This window comes from Mastomys coucha, unplaced genomic scaffold (assembly GCF_008632895.1).
Source record: "Mastomys coucha isolate ucsf_1 unplaced genomic scaffold, UCSF_Mcou_1 pScaffold8, whole genome shotgun sequence".
NCBI classification, from domain to species: domain Eukaryota; kingdom Metazoa; phylum Chordata; class Mammalia; order Rodentia; family Muridae; genus Mastomys; species Mastomys coucha.
In genome coordinates, this window is record NW_022196914.1 from 54,986,545 (window position 1) to 55,009,982 (window position 23,438).

General features: G+C 41.7%; 1 protein-coding gene and 1 long non-coding RNA gene across 2 annotated transcripts in view; one reads left to right on the top strand and one right to left on the bottom strand.

Moving 5' to 3' along the window:
• The window catches only part of Ap3b1 (adaptor related protein complex 3 subunit beta 1), a 210,467-nt gene extending 190,383 nt beyond the window's left edge, over positions 1-20,084 (top strand). The window contains exons 25-27 of the mRNA XM_031360065.1: positions 1,260-1,357; positions 6,213-6,351; positions 19,367-20,084. Of these exons, the coding sequence (XP_031215925.1) occupies positions 1,260-1,357; positions 6,213-6,351; positions 19,367-19,520 (391 nt within the window). The 3' untranslated portion in view covers positions 19,521-20,084. The remainder of the gene's footprint in view (positions 1-1,259; positions 1,358-6,212; positions 6,352-19,366) is intronic.
• Positions 2,886-6,859, bottom strand: LOC116083255. The gene is made up of 3 exons (XR_004115652.1): positions 6,769-6,859; positions 4,355-4,436; positions 2,886-3,167 (listed from the first exon to the last, which is right to left on the bottom strand). It is a non-coding gene; the product is annotated as an uncharacterized LOC116083255 (long non-coding RNA).
• Positions 20,085-23,438: the final 3,354 nt, after the last annotated feature.

Below are 23,438 nucleotides of genomic sequence, written 5' to 3' on the forward strand. Positions count from 1 at the left end.
CCAGGAAGAAGAAAAATCAGTAGTAACATAAAAGTAAGTAGCTTGTATGTCCCTTCTTCTGTTAGTCACTACATCTTACCCTACCTCAGTCCAGGGATAGATTGTATCTATAACCCTCACCTCCCAAGTCACCTTCGCCTTGCCCATGGGATCCAGTGAGGCCTGAAAGGAATAGTCCCTGTGTAGACAGTCAGGGACGCTTTGCTGCACCTCAGGTACATGCTTGATTGGGAACAGACTGGATTGACTCATTTGTTCAGCGCTGCATCATCACATTCCCTCTTTGACTGGAATGCAGATGTGGGACCTGGAGATTCGGCAGCCATCTGGCAGCCATGAGGAAAGCCAACATCCTGTGGATGGTGAAGTGGAAAGCTAGAGAAAGCAGGGTTCTTGAGGGTTTCTTTTGCCACCTAGTGAGCCTGTAACTCTAACTCTAAGACAATAAACACCTGCTTCTCCAGGAACTCTTAGCGAAGTTCCTGGTTATCTGCAGCCAAGAGTACTCTCCTAATCAGTGGTCCTCATCAGCCAACCTCAGTTGTCTAACTTCTTCATTCCTAAGCACGATTCTGGGAGGCTTTATTGACAGTAATAGAAGATTTAAGGACATAATTGCACTCTATTTGTTCTCCACTCCACATAGAAACAGGGACTTCCTTAAACATGTCACATCCTGTCAGTCGTAACAACTGTCAGGGAATTAGAAGATAGCATGGTCAGTTAAAAAGAGAGCTTTGGGGCTGGGACCTGCGTTGGATCCACACAGACACATAAAGGTAGAAGGGGAACCTGCTCCACACAACTGTCCTGGGACCCCCACACTTTGGCATGCATGTGTACAAGCACACTCGCACACAGGGCTTAAACACATGAGATAGATAAAGAAGCAGATAAAGAATAAATAACAAAAGCCAGGTATGGTGGCACATACCCATAATTCCTGTACATGGGAGGTAGAGATAGGAGTGTCAGGAATTGAAGGCCAGTATGGATTACAAAAGACCCTGTCTCAAAAAAGAAAACAAAATGAAGAATAAAACTCTGCAGGACTGGGAATATGGCTCATCTAGTAGTGTTTGCCTCACATACGGAAACCCTTGGGCTCTTACCTTCAGTTACAGCAGTGCAAGCTGTAACTGGGGTGAAAGCAGAAGGCTCAGAAGGTCAGGTTTAACTGTTCCTGTGAAACTGTGTGTCGTGTAAAAGAATGGTTTTTCTTAAAGCCTTTCGTCATCTTTGGCTCTTTCTTTCCTTAGCACCAAGGATGACTGCTTCAACGTCACCCTCCAGCCACCTGTTGGGGAGCTGCTTTCACCTGTGGCCATGTCAGAGAAGGACTTTAAGAAGGAGCAAGGTGAGAGGTGACTACAGTTTGCTAGGATGTTCTGTACTGCACAGTGTGCACCTGTGCTTCCAACCAGGCCCTAGGGTTTCCACATGTCCTTAGCCATCAACAGGCAAGCATGCTCTCTTCTAATGAGTGCACTCTCTTCTGATAAACAGCATATCTATGTTTATTGCTGGCAGCTTTGGAACTTAGTTAGTGTCCTTAAAATAATAGACTAGTCCTTAATCATTCAGTTCTGAGAGTTGTTTTTTTAGCCCTGCACTATGCCTGCATTTTAAATTCCAGGAACTGGAGAGTCACTTATGTTCCACCGCTGTGAGCCTTAGGTCTGCATTTGTCCATGCATTGTTACAAAGCTCTTTCCTGTCTCCTCCTGTTTGGTTTTTTTTTCTTTTTCTTTTTTTTTTGTATACACAGTAACACACTTTACCTTCAGAATAAAGCCTAATTATACTATTGAAATACCTCTATTTTCTTTTGACTGTATTAAAGAGATACTTTGGCCAAATCAGAGCTGAAGGATTTTTAAATACACACTAAAGAAAATATTTGCAACAGAATGCAGCTATTAATATTGTACTTGCCCAAAGTCAAGCATGCTTTCTAATAAATGCGTGGGGCCTTTTTTATGTGTGGTTATGGGCAGAAATACTAATTTTATATGTTTAAGGACAGTGCTCATAATGGTAGGGTCTATTTAAATTCTATCATCAGAAATGTGTAAAAGTTTCTGTGAACCTAAACTATTTTCCCTCTGGAGGCAGAAAACAAAGATCCTTTATCTGGAGGTCATTCAGTCATTGCCATCACTCGTCCTGGCTGAGGGAGGCCATGCTTCCTGGCACTAGGTGATTGTAGTGTTGAGTGTTTATTTCATACAGCCCTGGCTGTCAGTGGGATCAGAGAGACCTGTTAGAAGCCTCCCACCATGGAAACCTCGGGTAACACTGTCAGTGTGGAGTATCCACCTCTCATACCTCACTAAGTGGTTTTTAAAAAGGGATAGCTAAATTCAACGTACTTGTCTTCTGAAAAGTTGAGTATTACTGTAGAAGAAATGATCTGTGTGGCTTTCTTTTCCTAATGACAAATGAATTGATTCTCGTGTTTACTGTTCTGCCCTTTGCTGGCTAAAGCCTGCCTCTCTGCTTTACAACTGCTCAGCAAGTCAAGGTGAGTGGCTCACCAGGGAGGAAGGTGTAAGGGATAGCCTGCTTTCGGGTGCAGCTCAAGTTGGTCCCACAGATCTCCGCATGCCCTTGTTCGCCCTCGGCTCTTGTTTAGAATATGTGTGATTTTCATCAAATGTTTTGTTCTCTGCTGTGACTGAGGGATTTTTCGCTGACTAGCCATACAGAACCGCACGTGCACCGGAGAGGTGCTCACAGAGAATAGCCGCCGTCCTCTGTGGGCTTGTTGCCAAAATTCCTTTTTCTTCTGCCATTTTACTCTATGGTTGTTGGTTATTTGTCTGAATAAATCTGGCAGCTGTTTGCTATGTTTAATAGAGCAGAAAGGCTACTCTGAATAAAGCTATTTGAAAATGTGTTTATATGAAGTATTTGTAAATCCTCACAGGTCTCTTGGCGTTTCTGTATCATTCTCTCTGTCTTCCTGAATTCATCCTTTGATGTGGGACTTGATGCTGGCAGATTTACCACAGGCTTTTTCAGTAGCATCCTTTTAGTTACGGGTTTCAGCGGGTTTGTAAGAAAGGTCTCAGTCTGTAACTTTACACATGGATTTGTGAAACTGATCCAGGAAGAGGTCTGAGCGTCACAGAAGACCTTTTAAGATGACTCAGGAGTGGGCAGTCCTAAACCAAAATGAAAACCGTTTGCTTACATTTGTCATGTAAAGTTCTAGAAGGTAAAAAGGAAGTAAATTGAAGAAGTGTGTGTATGCTTTATTACACACTAGCTTTAAAACCTGTTTCTATTTTAATAATTACACTTAACAAACATAATTATTTCATTTCCCAGGACATATATTTTAAGACTCAAAAAGTGCATTAAATGTATTTATTTGGATTGAAAAATTATAAGAAAGAGGAGGAGTTGGGTTCCATTTTATTGCAAAGATAGACAAAACTGAAAGTATGTAAACTATTAGTGCTCTTAGCAGACATGCTGCACATCCCTATTCTTAAAACTGTAGCTTTATTTCAGGCATGCTACCTGGTCTGTCAGTCTTTCTCAGCTGCAGGACATACTTGGTCAGAACACCAGGAGTGTCAGCCAAGTCCATCAGCTTGGGCTGTCCTGTATATTGAAAGTTCATATTATTGAGCCTTCAACTGAAGTGTGATTTATTTGTTACGAGTTTGAGTGTTACACTTAGTTAATGAGCTCTGTGTGAGAGCCTTTCAATACTACAAAGTGTACTGAAAAAAATGAATTTAGTTTTTTCAGACAGTTTCACTTCAGAAGACTCAGGCCTGTGGTTTATTCCAGGCCGTCTGCTTCCCATCATTCTCTTCCTGTCATCTCAATTGCAAATCTAAAATTTAGAAAAATCATTTTAAGTAAGATTTTATTGTATTCCTTGGTTTTCATTTTAGCTATTAATTACATCTGATGAGCCTAAATTAAATCTTGTCTGATACCTTGAAGAAAATGTTAAGTTTCAGTGAAACCCCTGCCCTCCCTCTGACAACATCAAAGTATGTCCCTGCACTTGACTTTTACACATGTATAGGCAAACATTAGTGATCACCGTGGCATATTTTTCTTTCTTGTTAATTTGAGAATACCTGATATATTTTCATTAAGCAAAATCTCTGGTTTAAGAAACCTAGAATGCTTACCTAATTTTATTGTGATTTATGCACCCAGCCTATGGGTTCCGAACTCGCAAGATGCTAATTCCTTAAATGGTCAGACATTTGCTATTTTCTGGCCCTTAACTAGCACAAGCAATCATATTTGATGCCCCTTAATTAGAGTACCTTTCCCTTCCCAGGTTCCTTTCCACCTCAGCAATCGAGACAATACATTTGCTTACCGTGCTGCTCTCCTAAGTGTTCTTTTGCATGTAAATTAATCTTGATTCAGTTTACACTGTCATGCTGAGTGGTACAAATTGCCTATAACAATAAAACAGCATGAGTTAAAAATAAAGGGGGGTGGAAAGGCAGATTGAGCGTGTGCCTACTCGATAGGATGTTACTTTGCTTTATGCCAATACATTAGCTGACGATAATGAATCTTCTGTTCTGAAAAGCATGGTTTAGTTGATTTTTTTAATTTTACTTCAATGGAGCAGTACCTTGTCTTTTATAGACCAAGTTAGACAAACCATTAATGACAAGAGTGTTAAGGTTAAATATGAAGCAATGCATTCACTTCTCTGAGTGCTATCCATCTTTCCATTTACAGGAGCTTGACAAAAGTACTGGCTTTGTACAGCATTTCCTTTAATTACATGCTGCGGGAAACAGGCTTTTAACATAAACATAGTTGCATTCATTTATTCAACGGTTGCTCTTCAATAGAGCTTAATGGAGACGGTTTAAATCCTAAATGAGTACACACATCTCCCGGCAGTCTTATGTCAGCCTCTGTGCTTCACTTAAAAGCACAGTTTGGCCGCGTGTGTACTTGTTAAAGCTTCTGCCTAATGTTGAAGTTAACCCGCCTAAGACAGAGCGTACTGTTCCCGGGGCTCGAGAGTGGTTAGTAAGTGTGTCCTTGTTGGACATAGATGGCTCTGGCTTTTATCTGATGGCTAGGAACAGGGTATTTACAGCGCTCTTAGCCTTTAGTGACTTTTCACTGTTGACCAGAGAGAACTTTGAATTGTTCAGATTTCCTCTGCAGTAAATAACTAAAGTGCATGTATAGGCTTGGAGGTTAAATGAGAAAGAAGGGCTATATATGGTTTTTGAAAACATGAAATCAAAATTTACCATTTTCATAAATTGTGTCATGTATTGTGCATATGGCCAAGTGTCTCACAAAGTTACTACATTTAATAGACACCATTAGTGTTCGTGACTTAGGTCACAGATGCAAATAGATGGCATTTTGGTTTTTAGCCCATATACTACATTTCAGTATTTTCCCAAGAGTTTGCTGCCTGGGCATTTCCATAGCCGGCTGTGATGTTAATGGCATATCTGTGTGGGGTTCATTCTGAATTTGACTTCACTTAGTTTTTTTTTTTTAAAAAAATATTATTTGAAATGCCTTGGAATTTAGAAATTTGTGATTTATGTGTTTTCTATTGTCAAACTTCTCGCTTTAGAAATTCCCGTTTGTGTCTTAGGCTCTAGTTCTGTTCATCAGACAAATGGCTTTAGTGTTGAGTATAGCTTAGCTCCTCAGTGCTGTAGAACTGCGTAACTATTGTGTGACTTCCAGTCATTGCTGACCTCACTGACCTGTCACCTAGAAGCCACTCATCAGGTACCCCTGCTGGGGCTGGATCACTGCATCTCTTGTCAAGAGTCGTGGTGCTAATCTTGGAAGGAGCAGGATAAATAACTAATGATATTAAGTATGTACCCAAGTAAGAGCAAGGCAGTTTACATGTACCCTTGTTATATTTTCTAAGGGGCTGAAGTTAAAAACTTACTTAGAATTCTTTAGTTTTATCCTATACTAGTTAAAGTAAGATTTATAAAGAATGTTCTGTTTGTTTTTTACAGCATCCTATGTATTATCCTACACAGTGAAAAAAGTTTCTTTTATCTTAGAAATACTGGTATTGTTTTAATTTTAGGTAATTACTTTATATATTAAATTCTAAATTAGTATCCCTTTCATTGAGAAAATGTTTGAAGTTTAACTATGATCTTAAAGCTGTTGAGATCGCTTTCCCAGCAAGAGCAGCTGAACGCAGCCTTCCATTGCTGTTGCAGGAATGATCACTGGAATGAATGAGACTTCTGCTACACTCATCGCTGCTCCACAGAACTTCACTCCCTCCGTGATCCTCCAGAAGGTTGCAAATGTTGCCAACCTCGGTGCAGTGCCTTCCAGCCAAGATAACATACACAGGTGGGCTGAGTAACCTGTGGTACAGAGAGAACGCGTGTATTCGCAAGTGTAATTCTTAACCCATTGTTTACTTTGGCAGTGGTGGTCCCTCTGGTTGATGGGTCAAAGCCCCATCTCATTTCATAGCGTCCTTCTGATACTGGCATGGCTGTTTGTGAAGGATGCTGAGACAACAGCTACATTTTACAATACCTTTTCTTACGATGCCTTTTATAAGGCTGTTAAGACATCACCTTATTTTTCTGGACTTGGATTTCTTGGGAAACTCTCCTCAAACAGTAGACTGGGGCATTGGGCACTACAGATGCAGCCGTCTCTGACCCACACCCCCTGCAGGCTGCTTCTGATGTGTAAGGGGCTGCTGGTCAGCCAGCAGGTGACACACGGCTTCTGTGCTCAGCTCTAGCTCCTCCTCACCTCCAGGCACCTGCATGAAGCCCAGCATCCAGGTCCCATGCCCCAAGAGGCAAGTGTGTTTCCTGTTCACACACTGTTCTGGCGATGCCCGAAGCTTCAAGTGAAAGTAAAGATAAGAATCACCTCTTGGGCTTTGTGAGCTCAGAGGAGGCATTCCAAACACCACCACGGCACACTCTCACTACAGATAATATCCACACACTGGGTTTGCTGTGTTCTTTCTCCTGCCGTCGCCAGTTACAGAAGAAATCCAGCTACAAAAGGCAGCCCTTGAGGCCTGTTTTGTTTTTCTTCTGTATTGGCACAGAAGCAGACGGGGCTCCCTGTGAAGCCTGCCATGGTGGTTTGTGTGGTAGACCTGATGTCTGGGGCAGGTTGTTCACTCTCTTGGTGGACTCCCCTTCACCATCTATTTGGAGATGGTTAGAAAGCAAAAAAGTTGGGGCTAAACTGAAGTCCCCTGACTGCCGACTACAGAGGAAGTGAGCCTGCCCTCCACAGAGCCGAGGCCATTGTTGACTGCACTGGGCTCAGTAGGACAGAACCAAGAGTGTGTGCTTCTCAAAAAGCAGGGCTGGAACCTCCGGTAAATCAGTGTCGATTTGTAAGAACCCCTGTCCCTCTCATGGAGAGTGGTGATGACGTAAACAGATGGAAGGAAGTCCACCATACTGGCACCGTAATGCAGGCTCAGCTGCCTGTCAAGTGGTGCTGCTCAAAAGGAGAGATAATAAAGGCTCTTCAGGACTAGGGAAACATTTAGTTCTGAGTTTTCCTCTTTGGTTTGAACATGGCAGGCAAGCTCTTCACTACTGAGCTGCCCCAGCCCCCAAGAACTTCCTTTTGCCTTCCTGTGCTTTTCTTTAGTATTTATGAGATCCTGAAAATAGAAAACATGAGGCTGATATTGTCAGCTTTAGCTTCTGGCTTCTTGTGAAGTTCTCGCCAGTCTAGAACTGCCGAGGCCTGCGGGCACCGTAGCTCTCCTTGTGCACAGAACCCTGGAGATCTCCGTTCGTGCCCAGCTGCTGTGTTAGCTTTTGTGTGGGAGTTGTTGGGTTGTGGTTTTTGTGCTTTGGAAAACAAAAGTCAGTCTTGCAGATTTTTATTTCTGAGATGAAAAGAAGATTACCTTCTTAATAAGCAGTCTTCCTACTGGAAGATGGTCTGAGAAGGGCAAGTGGGCATGGGCTGTTCTGTTTTGGTTTGGTTTTTGGTGTTTGGTTTACTGACAGAAATAGAAACAGTTTATTAGCGAAGAGAAAGACATGCCTGAGGATGGAAATAGATCCAAGATTCAAAGGCCATTTTTATAATCTGCATTATCACATAATTTTCCTGAAACTTGTTCTGGAGATTTGCAGCCTCTTGCCTATTCAGATGACTTTAATTAAAAACACAGTCATTGCTCAATTATTACTGCTGATGCAAAGGAGACCGATAACTCTGAGCCAGCTCCATGCTCCATGTGACTTTAGTGCAGATATAGCACTCAGCCTTGCTGCTCTGTCCCCATGTGCCAGGCTCCCATGTTGCTTTTCTGTTTAGCTTGATCATTAATGGCCTGGCTTTGGGTTCTGCAGCCGGGAGAGGAGAGACACAGGAAGGCAAATGTCTGTGTAGAGTTAATAAACTCTACTACCCTAACTTGCCGCTCAGGTCTGCTACACCTGAAAATATTTCAAGTGTTGAAAAAAAAAATATGTCTTTCATTGCCCTAAATATTTGTAAAGGCTTCCAGGCCATGAGCACCTCATTGATAGCTTTTTTCCCCCCATCAAACTGATTGAAGTTACTTTGCTGGTAACCTAACACCGCCGTTCTTTTAATTGTTTATAAAATCCATCCCAATGCTTTTTTAAATCTCACTTGAAAGAAATAACAATTGCTGGTTACAGTTTAATAACATAAATTGACAGTTTAGTATTTTGAGCTGTATTTTGTTAAGATTGTCGTGTTTGTTATATTTCCCCATGGGATGCTGTTCTTTTCTCTAAGCTTGGCTATCATATGCTGACGACGTTGAAATCCTACGAGGCTTTTAATGACTTTTCTTCTTTTCTCCAAGAGCTTTTTGAGTTTATGAAAGACTCAGGCCAATCACTCTAATGTTTGTAAACAATAATTGGTATTTTTAAAATACCAAACATGGAAAGCATTTGACTACTAGTACTTAAGATTTAGATTTTGTTATATAACAAACTGGCATATGTTCTCCTTCATTTTCAAGATCGTTTCTTTCTTACAGGACTTGTAACAATGCCATTGTATTCTTCCTGACCAATCAGTGAATAAAATTTTCATTGCCTTCCTTTGAAATAGTGTATTCCTACAACTTCCCAAATTTTGAATATTTTTGGTTAAATAACAATTTTAAAATGTGTGTGAATTCCTAAGGAAAGTAAACTTGATGGCTTTGCAGAAGTGTGCAACAGTGGGCACACAGTAGCTAGCCCAGGAGTGTAGACATGTGTCCAATCACTCAGGCTGAGGCAGGATAGAAAGCCCAAGGCCTGCCTTGGCCACTGAGTGAGTTCAAGGTCAACCTGGACAGGAAACTAACTCTAAAGAAGTAAAGCCTGGGCTGCCAGTGCAGCCGAGTGGCAGAGTGTGTGCCCGAGTGAGGCTCAGACTCCAGTTCTGTGAGAAGAGGACTGAGGGAGGAAAGGGCCAACTGTGTGCTGTGTGTGTTGTACAGAATTCACTTCAAAGACATAGAATACTACTGCTTTTAAACATCAGCTAAGGAAGCAAACATGATATCCTAAACAACTGGTAGCATCAGAAAGCCTGTGTGCCATTGGCCACTCAACGCCTCTCTATCTTCCTCCTGGCTATTAGCAAAAGGTTCTGGGAGAAGAGCCTTCTCAGCCATGTGAGTCACCAGCCATTGTGCAGTCCGCTGTTTTCCAGGTCTGGCACACTTTGGAAGGAACAGCCTGAGAATGAGTTCTGTCAACACCCAAAGCATTTACAAAACCTGTAGTAGAGTAGCTTTATTTCCTCTTGTAAAGTGTAAGTGGCACTCTGTGCTCTGTGGGAATCTCAAGTCAGAACTACAGAGGTAATCCATGACTAGAGTCTGTGTGACATCAGCATAGCCAGCATTCCATAACGTATGAGCCGCCTCCACAAACTCGGGAGTTCATGTGTTCTAAGGGAGGCTACTAGGACTAGCTGTAGGAATCACAGGCTCATCAAGGGCCAGAAAAGATGTCTGAGAAAAATTGAGTAAATCTCAATCTCTCTCCCTTTCTCCCCCTTTCTCCCCCCTCCTCTCCTCTCTTTCTCTCTCTCTCTCTCTCTCTCCTCTCTCTCTCTCTCTCTCTTTCTCTCTCTCTCGCTCGCTCGCTCGCTCTCTCTCTTGCTCGCTCTCTCTCTCGCGCTCTCATTTTTCAAAACAGGGTTTTTCTGGCTGTCCTGTAACTCACTATGAAGACCAGGCTGGCATAAAACTCAGAGATCCACCTGCCTCTGCTTCCCATGTGCTGGTATTAAAGGTGTGCGCACTACCACCAGCAATGTTAGATCTGAGATGCCATTGCTCAGTTGTGCTGCAGAGAAGAAGTATTATACCGAAACCCAAAAACTAAATATCTATCCATACTTCTGAAATCTCTAAAGGTTTTCCCTGGAGTTAGCTAGGAGACTGTATGAAACTCATGCACCTAGGACGTCTGTGACTCAGCTCAGCACACAGGGATCCCAGCACCAGCCTGGGATCTACATATCATGTATGTTCCAAAGTCCACAGCTTGGTGCGACCCTGGGTTACCTAGCTAGGGATAGCCATGTGACATTCATGAAACTACTGTGTAAGGGATACCAGTGGAATACTTGTGCATATGGAACATAGGGCCTCCCACACGCACATGCAGTCCCAGGGGAGCCTGTCTCAGTGGGACGCCATGGTAGCTGTAGCAGGGCCTGAAAAGCAGACTCTGGCGTTGGCAGGCACCATGTTCACAGCTCCAACATCTGCATCAGTATTAAATTTCTATGACTTTTCTTGTCCTCTCATGGACAACAGGTTTATCCAGTTGGCCGAGAACTGGGAAATGTGATATCTGTGTGCAGACAGACCTCGGGCTCCCACGTGACTCTTGGGTGTTTAGCTACCCAGCTGGATTGTTGCAGAGCCTCTCTTGTTAGCTCATATTCAGTGCTTCTGTTCCTTCCCCCATATGTATTAATTGAGATTCTCCTTCTCTCTACCCTTTAATTTTAAATTTGTTGATATATACACTTTGTAGATAATAGCAACCTTAGTATAAATGTTTTGTTCTTGTTGCTGTAGTCGCTAATTGCTAAGAAAGCCTGGTGTTCTAAACTGAATAATATATCCATGGCAGTCTTGGTCACTAATTTATCAATACATATTAAAGTAGTTTATTTCAGGCTTAAAAATTAAATCTTATTAAAGTACCAGGCACAAGCAACTTCTTTAATTCCTAGCCTTAAGTTCATCTAAGTAAGTCCTATTACCATGTAACAGTTTAAATGATATTTATAAGGGATATACATACATATATACATACATACACGCGTACGCGCACACACATAGACACACACACACACATATATATATTCTGTCCCATAAGATCTCATGACTCTCTGGAATGGCAGTCACTTTTGATGAGGGGCCTAATGAGTGCCTTTCTTTCATCCTTAGATTGATTAAACTTGGGATTATGTGTGTGGGTTTGTGTTGAAGTTAGGCCTGCTTCTGCCTCCCAGCCCCATGGTCCCAGAAGTAAGACTCAGATTCAAAATAGGTTTATAGACACCTTGGCCGTTTAGCAAGGCTCTTCTCTGACTAGATATAACTTAAAATATCTCATTTATTAGTCTGCATTCTGCCATGTGGCTGGTTACCTGTGTTCAGGTACCATGTGTCCGTCCCATCACATTGTCCCAGAGAATCTCCCACCTGGCTGTATCCTAGAATCCTTTCTGCTTCCCAGATATCCCACCTCTATTTCCTGCCTAAGCCATAGGCCATAGGCTTTTTAATTAACAGGTGATGCATCAATACAATACACAAGATATTCTCTCTACAATTCCCCATTTTAGTCCAATAAAAAGTTCTTTTTCTTTTAAATATAAATTATATACTATTATAACAATTATGAAAACTATAAGCTATGATATACACTTATGATGTACAATTCATAGTGTTTGGCAATTAAGGAAAAAGTTTATCTGTCCTATCTTGATGTATTTAAAGTTTTGTATCTAACTCAAATTTTATATTAACTTGTATTACCATCCTAAAACCATTTTCTTATACCTAAACAATTTAAGCTTATTTTAAGACTCTGGCTAGCTAGACTTCAACCCCATCAGAGCCTTGAGAAGGAATAAATATTACCTGAGTATGCAGGAAGCACAGGGACACAGCTTCCAAAAATTATAGAAATGACAGAGACAGCTGACTACCTGCACAGTCCCCAGTAATCTCTGTAACGCTGGAGCATCTATCTGCAGCCTTCTGGCCCAATATATCTGACAGACCTTGTGTGAAGCAGGAATTATGAAGGATTCGCTTACTCTGTCTTGGCAGAGCTTGGAGGTCAACTTCCCAGTGTCCATTTGTAGTTTTTTTTTTTTTTTTTTTTTTTTTTTTTTTTTTTTTTTTTTTTGGACAAGCTGTCTATAGTTGAAACATAACTAGCTTGCCACAATTAAAGCAACTTGATATGGAGGTTATTGATAGTCATTATCTTCTTTAAAGTGGAATGGGGATACTGTTAGGAGCAGGCCTGTCTCAATGTCAAAATAAAGACTTAAATTAATAAAAATATGCTTAAATGCCATATTCTGTGAGTGTCTGAGGTTTTGAGGACCCTCTATCTATTCATAGCATATCTGAACGCCTGTCTCCAGCTACCTATCCATTATCTGTATAACCCAGGATGCATATTTCTGTGATAATCCTGGATAGTCTCTGATAAGACCAGGAGTTTGATTAACTTAATGTTAATTTGTATTATTTAATTATCCTAAACAGTTTTTTAAAGGACTGAGACTCAACATTATATGATTCAATGAGTTGCATATGTATAATACCTATACAAGAGTTGAAACATATATGTGTGTGTATTATGATGTAACAAAATTAATCTTGTTTTGTATCAATATATAGAGATTTATACCAATACAAACCTTAAACCTATGTCAATATACAAAATTCTGAAAAAATAGCCTCAATTTTACATCAAAATATGATCTTTGCCAATTTAAGAGTATGACTATAAAATATTAAAAGTAGGTTTAACAATCCACCCTTATTTGTCTAATATTTCTTTGTTATCCCTTTTTTACCTCCTGCTCGTTATCTGAGAAAGAAGGAGAAGAGAAAAGACAAGCTAGAAAGCCCTGAGTCTAGGCTCTCTGTTTTGTTTCCTCCCTGTCTAAGACCATAATTACTTGTAAATCATCCCTTAAAAGTGACCAAAACCATCCACCCCAATTTAAGGGGTTTCCGATGACAGTCTTCTTGTAATTGCTTCCTATTAAATTGGGGCAGAGAATTGAGGGAGGGGCGCAAGAAAATTAGAAAACATGGTTAGTCTTAAGAAAGCTAGCTATAGTATTTGTTGTCCAGTCTTTGTATGTTGAGAAAGTGCAGGCCTAACCAAAAGCCCAATTAGAACAGTTTGAAAGGCTAGAAGACCGAGTGAGCTAGCTGTTTTTGAAGTTGTCGCAGAAGCAAGTCTTTAGAGGAAACAGCTTCAGTGTAGTTGAGGTAGGATGGAGGCAGGGAGCTGGAAAAGCAGCTCTCAGCATCCTGAGAAGGAGTGTTGTCTGTCAGGCTGCATTTTTGGTTGGTTTTTCTGCAGGTTGCAGTTTGTTTTTTTCTTGGTGTGGTATGGTGTGGTATGTTTTGTTTGTTTTGCCATACAGCCTTGCCTATAGCCTCGGCTGGCCTGGAACTTGCCCTAGCCTCCCAGATGCTGAGATTATAGGTGTGGGCCACCACATCTGGCTCCAGGATACTGTTTTTGTTTATTGTTTGTGATTTTTTTTTTTGAGGATTGTAATTTTTGCTTAGCCTGTGACGTTGGCAGTGTCCATGAACACATTTCAGAAGCTCCGAGACTACTTTCAATCCCAATTTAATCTGTCCTGAAACAAGAGTTTATATAAATATTTGTTGATGTAATGGTATCTGACCAGGTACCAATATGATACATTTAGAGTCCAACAGAACTGGGAGTTAGGGAAACATTGCTGGCGAGTGGTTGTCCACTAGAGGGCAGCACTGCTTTGGATCTACTTTGAACCCTACTGGCTCTAGGAACTGCATCTCATTTGAAAACAAACTTGGACCTCAGTTAATTTTAAACAGAAGGACGAGCTAAATATTTCATGCATAACCAGACTGCACAGCTGATTTTTTTCCTCTAAGACATTCTGTATCTAAGTTTTGTTTAATTTCTCCATTTATGAGGTAATACTCTATAATGCTCAAAGATACTAAGAATAAATAGATGTTTTCGTATTTTAAAAAAATTCGAGGAAAGAATCCTTCTAGGTTGACAGTATTGTCAGGGATCAAAGAAAGAGGTTTCACTTTTGGTTTCTGTTGTTAACTCTGACTCGTCCCACACCCCACCAAGCAGGCAAACCAGAAATACCAAGGAACAATGGCGTTGTGTTTCCTTTGAGAGGGGCACTTGAATTTTAGCTTTTTTGTACAAAGACTAGATTGCTAGACTGACAGTTTGGATGGTTTTTATACCATCTACATCCTAGTGGAAGTTTGGTTTTCTTGCCTTTTTTCACCTATTTATTAGAGAGAGACTCTTTCCCAGTGTTCCAGGTCAATTTTTAAAGAATATGTCTTAGATAAGTTCTCAAAGTCTTAATCTCTTGTTAATTTTTTCCTTTCTGTTAGTAGTATAATGCACTGAACTTTAAATACCGTTTAATAGTCAGTAAAATAGAATTCTTTGCACCATGCAGAATCTCCATCCCTTTATAATGTCCTACTGTATTAAGCCAAGACAGTAAAGATTTACAATTTTGAATCCTTTGGAAGATAATGTTCCAAATCAGCATGCTTTAGTATTGATGTTTAGGACCCTATTCAAGCCAGGCTTTCTTACATGTAATGACTGCGCGACTTCATTACACATTTGTCAACTTTGGACTAATTATTTTTATACAGCTAGGGCAGGGCAGTGCATCTTGTGATCGTCTTTCTTACTAATAGGATTCTGTCTGCTTCAGCAGGCAGTAATTGAAGGCTTCATGTTCGAGTCGAGGGGGGGAAAAAGTTTTAGCCTGAGTGGGCCATTGTCACAGCTTCTGATAACCAGTAGAACAGAAAGCAGGAGGAAATTGAACTCAGAATAGAAAAATCAGAGAGCAGGCGACTATCCAAGAGAAGAGAAAAGCATGTCATGAAGCTGTTGTTGGGTGCAGGGAGTCTGCCTGTGCATAAGGAGCTGGCGTTTGTGGGTGCAGCCTCTCAGAGCTGCTCACATTCATGTGCTGGCGCATTCACTCTTTAGAGCAGTTGAGCTGCGGCATATCCTGTCTAGGAGAGGGAAAAGAAAACATTGTGGTCCATCGCCAGTTTCTGGCAAATTTAAATGAATTGCAGACAATATATTTATTCTGAATTTATTATTACATGACTGGTTTCATCGTTCCAATGGTAGTTACAAAATAACTTTTTACAAGATTGCAACACTTTTTTCTCATTTAGGTCACACCATGAGCTTATTTGGCCTTTTTCTTGAATCTTACGAATCCAACAAAGATTAAATGTCAATTGCTAGAGATAATGGACAAGACATTTAGTGAGAGGGCGTATGGCTGTGTCCCAGCGTTTCACCTTCTTGGCTTGTAAACAGTGAGTGCTTGTGTTAGAATGGAGTGAGAGCATCAGACTCTGTCCTTTAGTCACATGGGGCTGTCGTGCACAGGTATAGCTCTGCCCTCTATGTCTCCCTTGTCCTCATTTGTGGTGTCCAGGTTTGTCTGTCTCCAGCATTCCCTCCCTGTTACAGCTCCATCCAAAAGGATTTTATATTCCTCATTACTGGGGACTTTGGAAGGACTAGGTAGACGACACTTAAGCTTTTCTGCCTGTAAAAGCCAGGATAAAAATATGACGGGGAAATAAGTCAGGATGCTGTGACTTACAGAATATAGAAAGTAAGCACATAATTGTGCAAAGAGAAAATCTTCCGTAAGGATTCTGACATAATAATAGTACCTAGCGTACATGCTAGGTAAATTGGAAAAATAATCTGTTGACTGGTATTGAGTGTTTTTTACATCTATTGAAAGACTGTGTGGCCTGCATTCATAATGCTTTAGTTTGAGTGGCTGCTCTGTTGTGCACTGGCCCTGTGTCTCAGGTAAATGCCTCCAGTTCTATGGCCCCAACCTCCTCATCTCAGTCAGTCCCCTGCCTCTATGGGTCAGATGGAACTGTGTGAATGCTTAGCACCCACCTCTGGTCACATGGTATAAACAACTACTCTATAGCAGTCAGAACTTCTGCCTTCTGTGGGGGGAAAAATGTCACTTTATAGGGCCTTGTTTAAGACCAAGTACTGAGGACCTGATAGCACCTATCAAATTTAGCAAATACAGTCAAGGTCTCTACCAAGTGTTTACTAACTAGTATTCTTTTTATAACTATAGTTTAAAAATATGCTAACACATAGCTTGTTCAGAATTTAAGTGGTTAGTAACTTTGGGGAGTGGTTTTGCCTTCCACGGACCCAAAGAAGCCAATTGTAATCATGCCATGTTCCGATTAAATCTATTCTTTTTGAACTGTGAAGTGGGCGGGTCAGGACATCTGATCTCCTGGTCCCTGCTTTATAAAGCTTAGCTTCCAGCCTGTGTGCCGCCCGGACACAGCCCAGCCACCCGCGTGTGTAAGGGGCAGTGAGTGGCCGCGGTTGCTAGGGTGCTTGCTTAGCGTTCTGCCCACTCTGCTGCTGCCGCAGTCTATGCAGATGCCCCAGCTTTCCTGTTCCTGGTCTTTCAGGCAGAGAATTTTGTAACAGGATTTGAAAAACATGCCCAGGATACTAATTTTAATCTCTATAAACATAGTGACATTTGTCTTTGCCTAGTCAGTGCTATTGTAACGTTAACTCTTTTAAGTTTTTTATGGCAGAGAAATAAAGTGTGCCTTGGGGCTATGCAGCCCTGAAATTCAAATGGTGCTTTGTGTTCCCATTCAAGCATAATCTTCTCTGAGGTCCCAAGGCACAAGTGTTAAGTAAATAAAGGGGCTAAGAAGACTGCTGTTTACATAATTATAGCCCTGTCAGAAATGGAGACCTCTGTTGAAATATTTGTTGAATGAATTACAAGTATGGTGACCAGATCTATGGGGAGAGTTGAGTAAATGAATGGGAATATAGAGCCATTGAATCCTTGTGACTAGTTTAGCAAACTATAGAAATATCTTTCTCCTATAAAGCTAAACAGCCTTTAAAATTTAGACATGGAGGCTGGAGAAATAGCTCAGTAGTTAAGCATGCTCACTGACTTTCCAGAGGTCTTGTGATCAGTTTGTAGCGTCTACATTAGGTGACTCACAACTGGCTCTATCCTAAACTTCAGGGGGTCCCAACCCTCTTCTAGATTGTGTGGGCCTACAGACAGGTGTTCACACACCCACACAGACACGCGTACATAGATAGCTTTTGTTTGTTTGTTTGTTTAATTTAGACAAGAGAAATGCATGAGTTTGTAGGGGTGATAAGAGGTGAGGGAGTGGTATGTCTTCTCACAAAGGGGAGATGGAGGAGGTGCCCACAGTGCCTAGCCTCTTACGAGTCCATACAAAAATCTGATAGATATATATATATGTGAAGCTTAAAAAAAAAAAAAAAAACAAAAAACTCCTTAGGAACATGGTTGTGGTTTACACTCCTAAACTGGTTCACCTCTCTGCTGGAACTATAATTCTTACAGTGTGTTTGAACCAGTTAGAAAGGTTGCTGATGTACCTTGCTAAGCACCATTAGCTAGTGTTTTACTATGTGTTGTCAGAGTACCGTGAATATTTGCAGCCAAGTGAGATGAGGTTGGTTGTCTTGTTGTCGTTGAAGATCTAATTTCCATCGTCCTCTTTAGGCCAAACACGACTTGTTAGATTTTTAAAAAGAAGAAGAATCTAATGTGTTAGATAAGCTCTTGATGTCATTTTTTAAAACTCAAAAAAGAAATTACTTTTGATTTAAAGAGAATCTGCTTCCTGCTTAAGTGGCTAATATTTTAATTAAGTCGGGAGTGAAGTTTTTCTGAGTGTCTCCTGATAAACTCCCTCTTTTATGTTGATGGTAATTAAACAGATCCCTGAGGACACTGCTGGCTCTGTGCGGAGGCCCATGCTAATTGTCAGACATGAGACACTGACCAGTTGGTTTGCTCTTGAATAGTCCACAGCATGCTGTCAGCTCGGCAGTTTTATTTTTATGTATTGTGAGTGTTGTCAGGGCTAACTGGGTGCCATTGTGGCTGAAGATGTTGCGCAAATTGAGGCAGATGGCTCAGATTCAGACACGTGTCACCCAGTGAGGGGAAAGGGGATTGGCCCTGCAAAGTGGGGTCACAGCAGGTCACAGACCTGCTCCACACTTGTTAGTGTTTTCAAAAGCTCATGTGCAGCAACTTTGTTTTTCTCCAGTCATCCCTGCAATCAGACTCCCTCCCCTCAAAATGTGTAGAACGTGGTTCTGAAGGGAAAATGGAGGCCTAGAAGGGGGTGCCAGCCCTCCTCTGAGGCCCACACTCCCCTGTGCATGCAGAATGAAGTAGCAGGATTGACAGTAGTCCGCTGTGCCTCCGGCAGCTTTCCAGTCGACTGCAGTGTTATAAGGCTTGTTTTGCTTTTAATTCCATGTAATTGGTAGGTTCTTCGTGCCTTGGAATTTAGTAATAGCACAATAGACCTCAAGTTCCCTCTATTATATCCTAAAGCAAAAAGAAGGATCTAATGTCCTGAATATTAAATGGGGCTATGTGGTGGCGCTTGGCTGTCATGTGACTTTGTTTCATCTCACCATTAACAGTAGAGATTGAATTTGAATATTTTACATGAGCCACTGAGACTTAGGAAGAATTTTATAATGTACATAAAATTATCTAACTTCTTGCATAATCCTTTTCAGATATGAGGAATTAAAATTCCAAGGTCTTTGAAAAAGGTAATATAGTTCTTACCGTGTTTTAGAAATAAAAATATGGCGGCATATTTGAAACAGCCCTATGTGTGGTGAAATGTTAGCTGTCAAGAGAAGGGGTGTTTCCAAAGTGCATCCTAATGGAGAGTGCCCACACGCTTCTGCTGTTCAAACTAATGAGGACCATAGGCCTCCTTTGCGTGTTCTGTGTGTGAGCTGCACTGCAGTGGCCTGCCTGCATGTGAGAAGCATGGGCTGGGCAGCTGATTGACTTTCCTAAAGGATGCTTGGCGTTGGGTGTGGAATGGTAAGGAACCATCAATAAATTACTTCATTAAGAAAAAGAGTTACTTTAAGCCTATTTGAACGAATGCTGTCGCCTCCTCTTCCTTTTCTCCTCTCAGGATAAAAGGTCTCTCTTTTATGTTTTGCAGGTTTGCAGCTAAAACTGTGCACAGTGGGTCATTGATGCTAGTCACAGTGGAACTGAAGGAAGGCTCCACAGCCCAACTTATCATCAACACCGAGAAAACTGTGATTGGTTCTGTTCTGCTGCGGGAGCTGAAGCCTGTCCTGTCCCAGGGGTAACCTGCTTACATCTGGACTTGAGAATCTGGCACACAACAAAAGTGCCTGGCATCCACTGCTGCTGCCTTTCATTTATAATAATAGCCCTTCCATCTGGCAGCGGGGAGAGCACACTCTCGACATCCTTGTCTCTGCTTTAGAATGCTGCTGTGTCTGTCATGTGGACACTCCTCCCCTCCTCGCTTTGCTAACCAAAGAACATATATTTTACTGTCCATTTCCTCAGCTCCTCAGCCCATGTGGCGTTTCCTTTGCCCTCCAACGTCTTTTGGCCTCGTCTTCCTTCTGGTTTTTGAGAATGGTGGGTGTGAATCAGTATGTTGGGAATCGTCCTTCCTACAGCAGTAAGCAAAGATTAGCAAGGAAATTATCTAAATGGCCTCTCTGCTTGGTATATGAAAAAGAAATAGCATACTTTTTTTAAAATTAAATGCAAAAAAAAAAAAATGGCATCTCTGAAAATCCCAACCTTTGAACTTCCTGGTATTGTAACTGGTTATCAACAATTGTCATCATGAAATTACCCCTGAATAATAAGGTAAATAAACGAGCATATGAATAGCATCTGCCTCTCCTAATCCTTACTGGCTGAACTTTCTTTGTTCCCAAGTGTTTCTGGTCATACTGTGGAGAATCACAGGCTTAGTTAGTGAAAGAGAAACTTCTCCCAACAAGGTAAGCTGTTTGCTTCTCTGAGATGGGTTCCCTCAGCAGCCTGCTCTGCCTTAAACTTGAAATCCTCCTGCCTCTGCTCCCCCTGTGCTGGGATTACAGGCATGCATGAGCACACTTGGTGCTCTAAACTAGGCAGACATTCTAACAGTGCTGCAGAATGGCTAATGAGCACTTTTATAACAAAACAGGAGCCTTTGTGTAAAGCAGAACACCTCTTTCTATACAGGTTTAATTGTTTTAGAGATCTGATCACCAGGCTGCTACACCTGCTAAATAAAGCTGGGTTCAGTTTTTCTTTAAAAATCTTGGTCTCAGACTTTTATCAAAACTGACTAGTACACAATTGATTCTATGCTATTTAAAACTGTACCATAATTAGCATATTTCTATAAGTCATTTATTTGCTAATTTAGGCAAAGAAATCATCTTCATTAAAATTATTCTTTATGGCACACCGCTGGTGGCACACGCCTTTAATCCCAGCACTTGGGAGACATAGGCAGATGGATTTCTGAGTTCGAGACCAGCCTGGCCTGAGTTCCAGGACAGCCAGAGCTATACAGAGAAAACCCTGTCTCAAAAAAAACAAAAAAAAACAAAAAAACAAAAAAAAAATTATTCTTTATAAATCAAGAAACTCTCCTAATGTGTTTGTTTTGTTGTTGCTGTCATTGAGACAAGCCGGGGTTGGCTTGGAGCTAACGGACTTTATAGACCAGGCTGGCCTTGTTTGCTATGATCCTCCTGCCTCCACCTTCCAAGTACTGGGTCTCCAGGTATGTAGCAGCGTGCCTGGCTGGTACCTCTTTAAAAGCCGGTTGAGAAGTCAGGCTTGGTGGGTGAGATATGCTTCAATCCAAGTACTCTGGAGGCAGAGGCAAGTGGATCTCTGTGAGTTCGGGGCCAGCCTGGTCTACGGAGTGAGTTCCAGGACAGCCAGGGCTACAGTTGAGATGGTTTTGCTGACCTTTCTGACACAGGCAGGGCCATAGCGACATGGTCCAGTTCTCTTCAGTACTAGCCATGTCTTCTGACTTCCTTTTCATGGGCTGGCTTGCTACTGAGCTCAGCTCAGCTCCCACATCAGACTCCAGAGCAGCAGCGACTATAGACGGGTGCTACGGAGCCCGTCAACAATAATTTCTAATTGATTTTTTTATTACTTCTAGTTATGTGTATATGTGGGGGTGAGGTGCCTTCAGAAGCCAGAGATATGAGATCCCCACCTGATGTGGGTGGGTGGGGATTGAACTCAGGTCCTCTGGAAGAGCCATATGTGTCCTTCACTGCTGAGCTATACCTCTAGCCTAACAAGAATGATTTTTGAAGGAGAACTGAGGAAGGCGGAGGTGTGTGTGTGTATGTGTGTGTGTGTGTGTGTGTGTGTGCACATGTTGCACACATGAAAGCTAAAATCTGAATGAAATGTTCTTGAATCATACTAAGAAGAGCAAGTAGTCAGTAGTGTCTCATTTTGTACAATGAAGAGAGTAAATAAGATGGTTGAGTATTTCTATTTTTAGTCAAAGTGCCCCTATAACCTCAACCAAGCTGAGGTAGGAAGATTATAATGAGTTCCAGGCCAGAAAACTAAAACATAAGTGTCTGCTCCCAAAATAGAGCAATGACCCAGAGCGAAGAGAGGAGTCCCATGTCATGTGTAACATAGTCCTGTAAGATTTTGTCACCCAGTGACATCATATCCAGATTATCTTGTGTAAGAACACACTGTGTTTGGACAATGATAAGGCATTTCTCAGAACACATCTCTGTTGCTAAGCAACACCTTACCATGTTGCCCTGGAAGCTCATGTTCTCTTTAGTTGGGGACCTTGTGTGATTTAGCGGTCCCAACTCCCAGGATCCCCTCTGTAGGCTATACAGTCCATCAGCATCCCTGTAGGGAACCCTGTATCTCAAGGCTTTGAAATTTAGATGTTTAGTAACTTTTTGAGATGTTATCAGGCTGTTTTCTGGAGAGAAGATTACTGTCATCAGTCACAGGGGAAAGTGCATGTTATAATATAGAAAGGATCTTATTTTTCTTAGGGGCCACATCTTTGAAAAAGAGTCATGTGCTTATAATTTTTTTAACTAAGAATTTCTGTATCAATTACTTTTTAATAATTTTTTTCTCTGAATAAGTTACCGTTGGCTACCAACTTCCTTCCATATTTAAAGCTGGGAAGACAGCTTGCAGCAGTTCTCAACCTGTGGGTCATGACCTCTTTGAGGAATCAAATGACCTTTTCATAAGGACTTCCTAAGACCATCAGAAAGCAGATATTTACATTATGATTAATAACTATAGCAAGGGAGCTGGAGGGATGGCTCAGCAGTTAAGAGCACCCACTGTTCTTCCAGAGTTTAATTCCCAACAACCACATGGTGGCTCAGAACCATCTATGAGTTTGGACACCCTTTTCTGCCATGTAGGTATACATGCACATAGAGCACTCATATATAAAATATATCTTGAAAATAAAAAAGTAGCAAAATTATTTATGAAGTCACCATAGTATGAGAACTGCAGCAAAGGGCCGAAGCGTCAGGAAGGTTGAGAAGCTCTTGGCTGGGTGGGTAATAACACCCGCCTCCCAGGCCTGGCTTCCTGAGTTCCGATCCCTGGAACTCACTCGTGTTAAGAATCTAGTTGAGTAGCACACAGCTATACCAGAGTACTCCTGTGTGCAGAGATGGGAGGGGAAGACAGGAAATGGCCTGGACACTTGCAGACCAGCTAGTGTGAGCACCCAGTGTCGAAGCAGATTCAAGGAAGGCAAAAACCAACTCCCAGAAGTTGTCCCCTTACCTTTACATGCGCACTGCCCTGGCATGTGCACCACACCCCAATACCTGCACACACATACGTTCACACAGTGTGTGTCGATTTGACACAAGCCAGAGAGACACCTGGGAAAAGAGAAGAATTAAGGAATTGCCTTCTTCAGATTGACCTGGGGCATTATACCTGGGGTAACATCATGACTGATGTAGATGGGTCCTGCCCACTACGCAATACCACCCCGAGGCAGGTGGCCACCCTGGATTGTATAAAGAAACAAGCCAGTCACTTTGTCCTCCATGGCTCTGCTTCAGCTCCTGCCTCCAAGCTCCTGCCCTGACTTCCCTTCACCATAGACTGTGATCAGGACATACATCAGAAGAATCCTTACCCAGACTTGCTTTTTTTGGTCAGTGTTTCATTGTAGCATAGAAAATAATCTAGAACACACAAAGTTG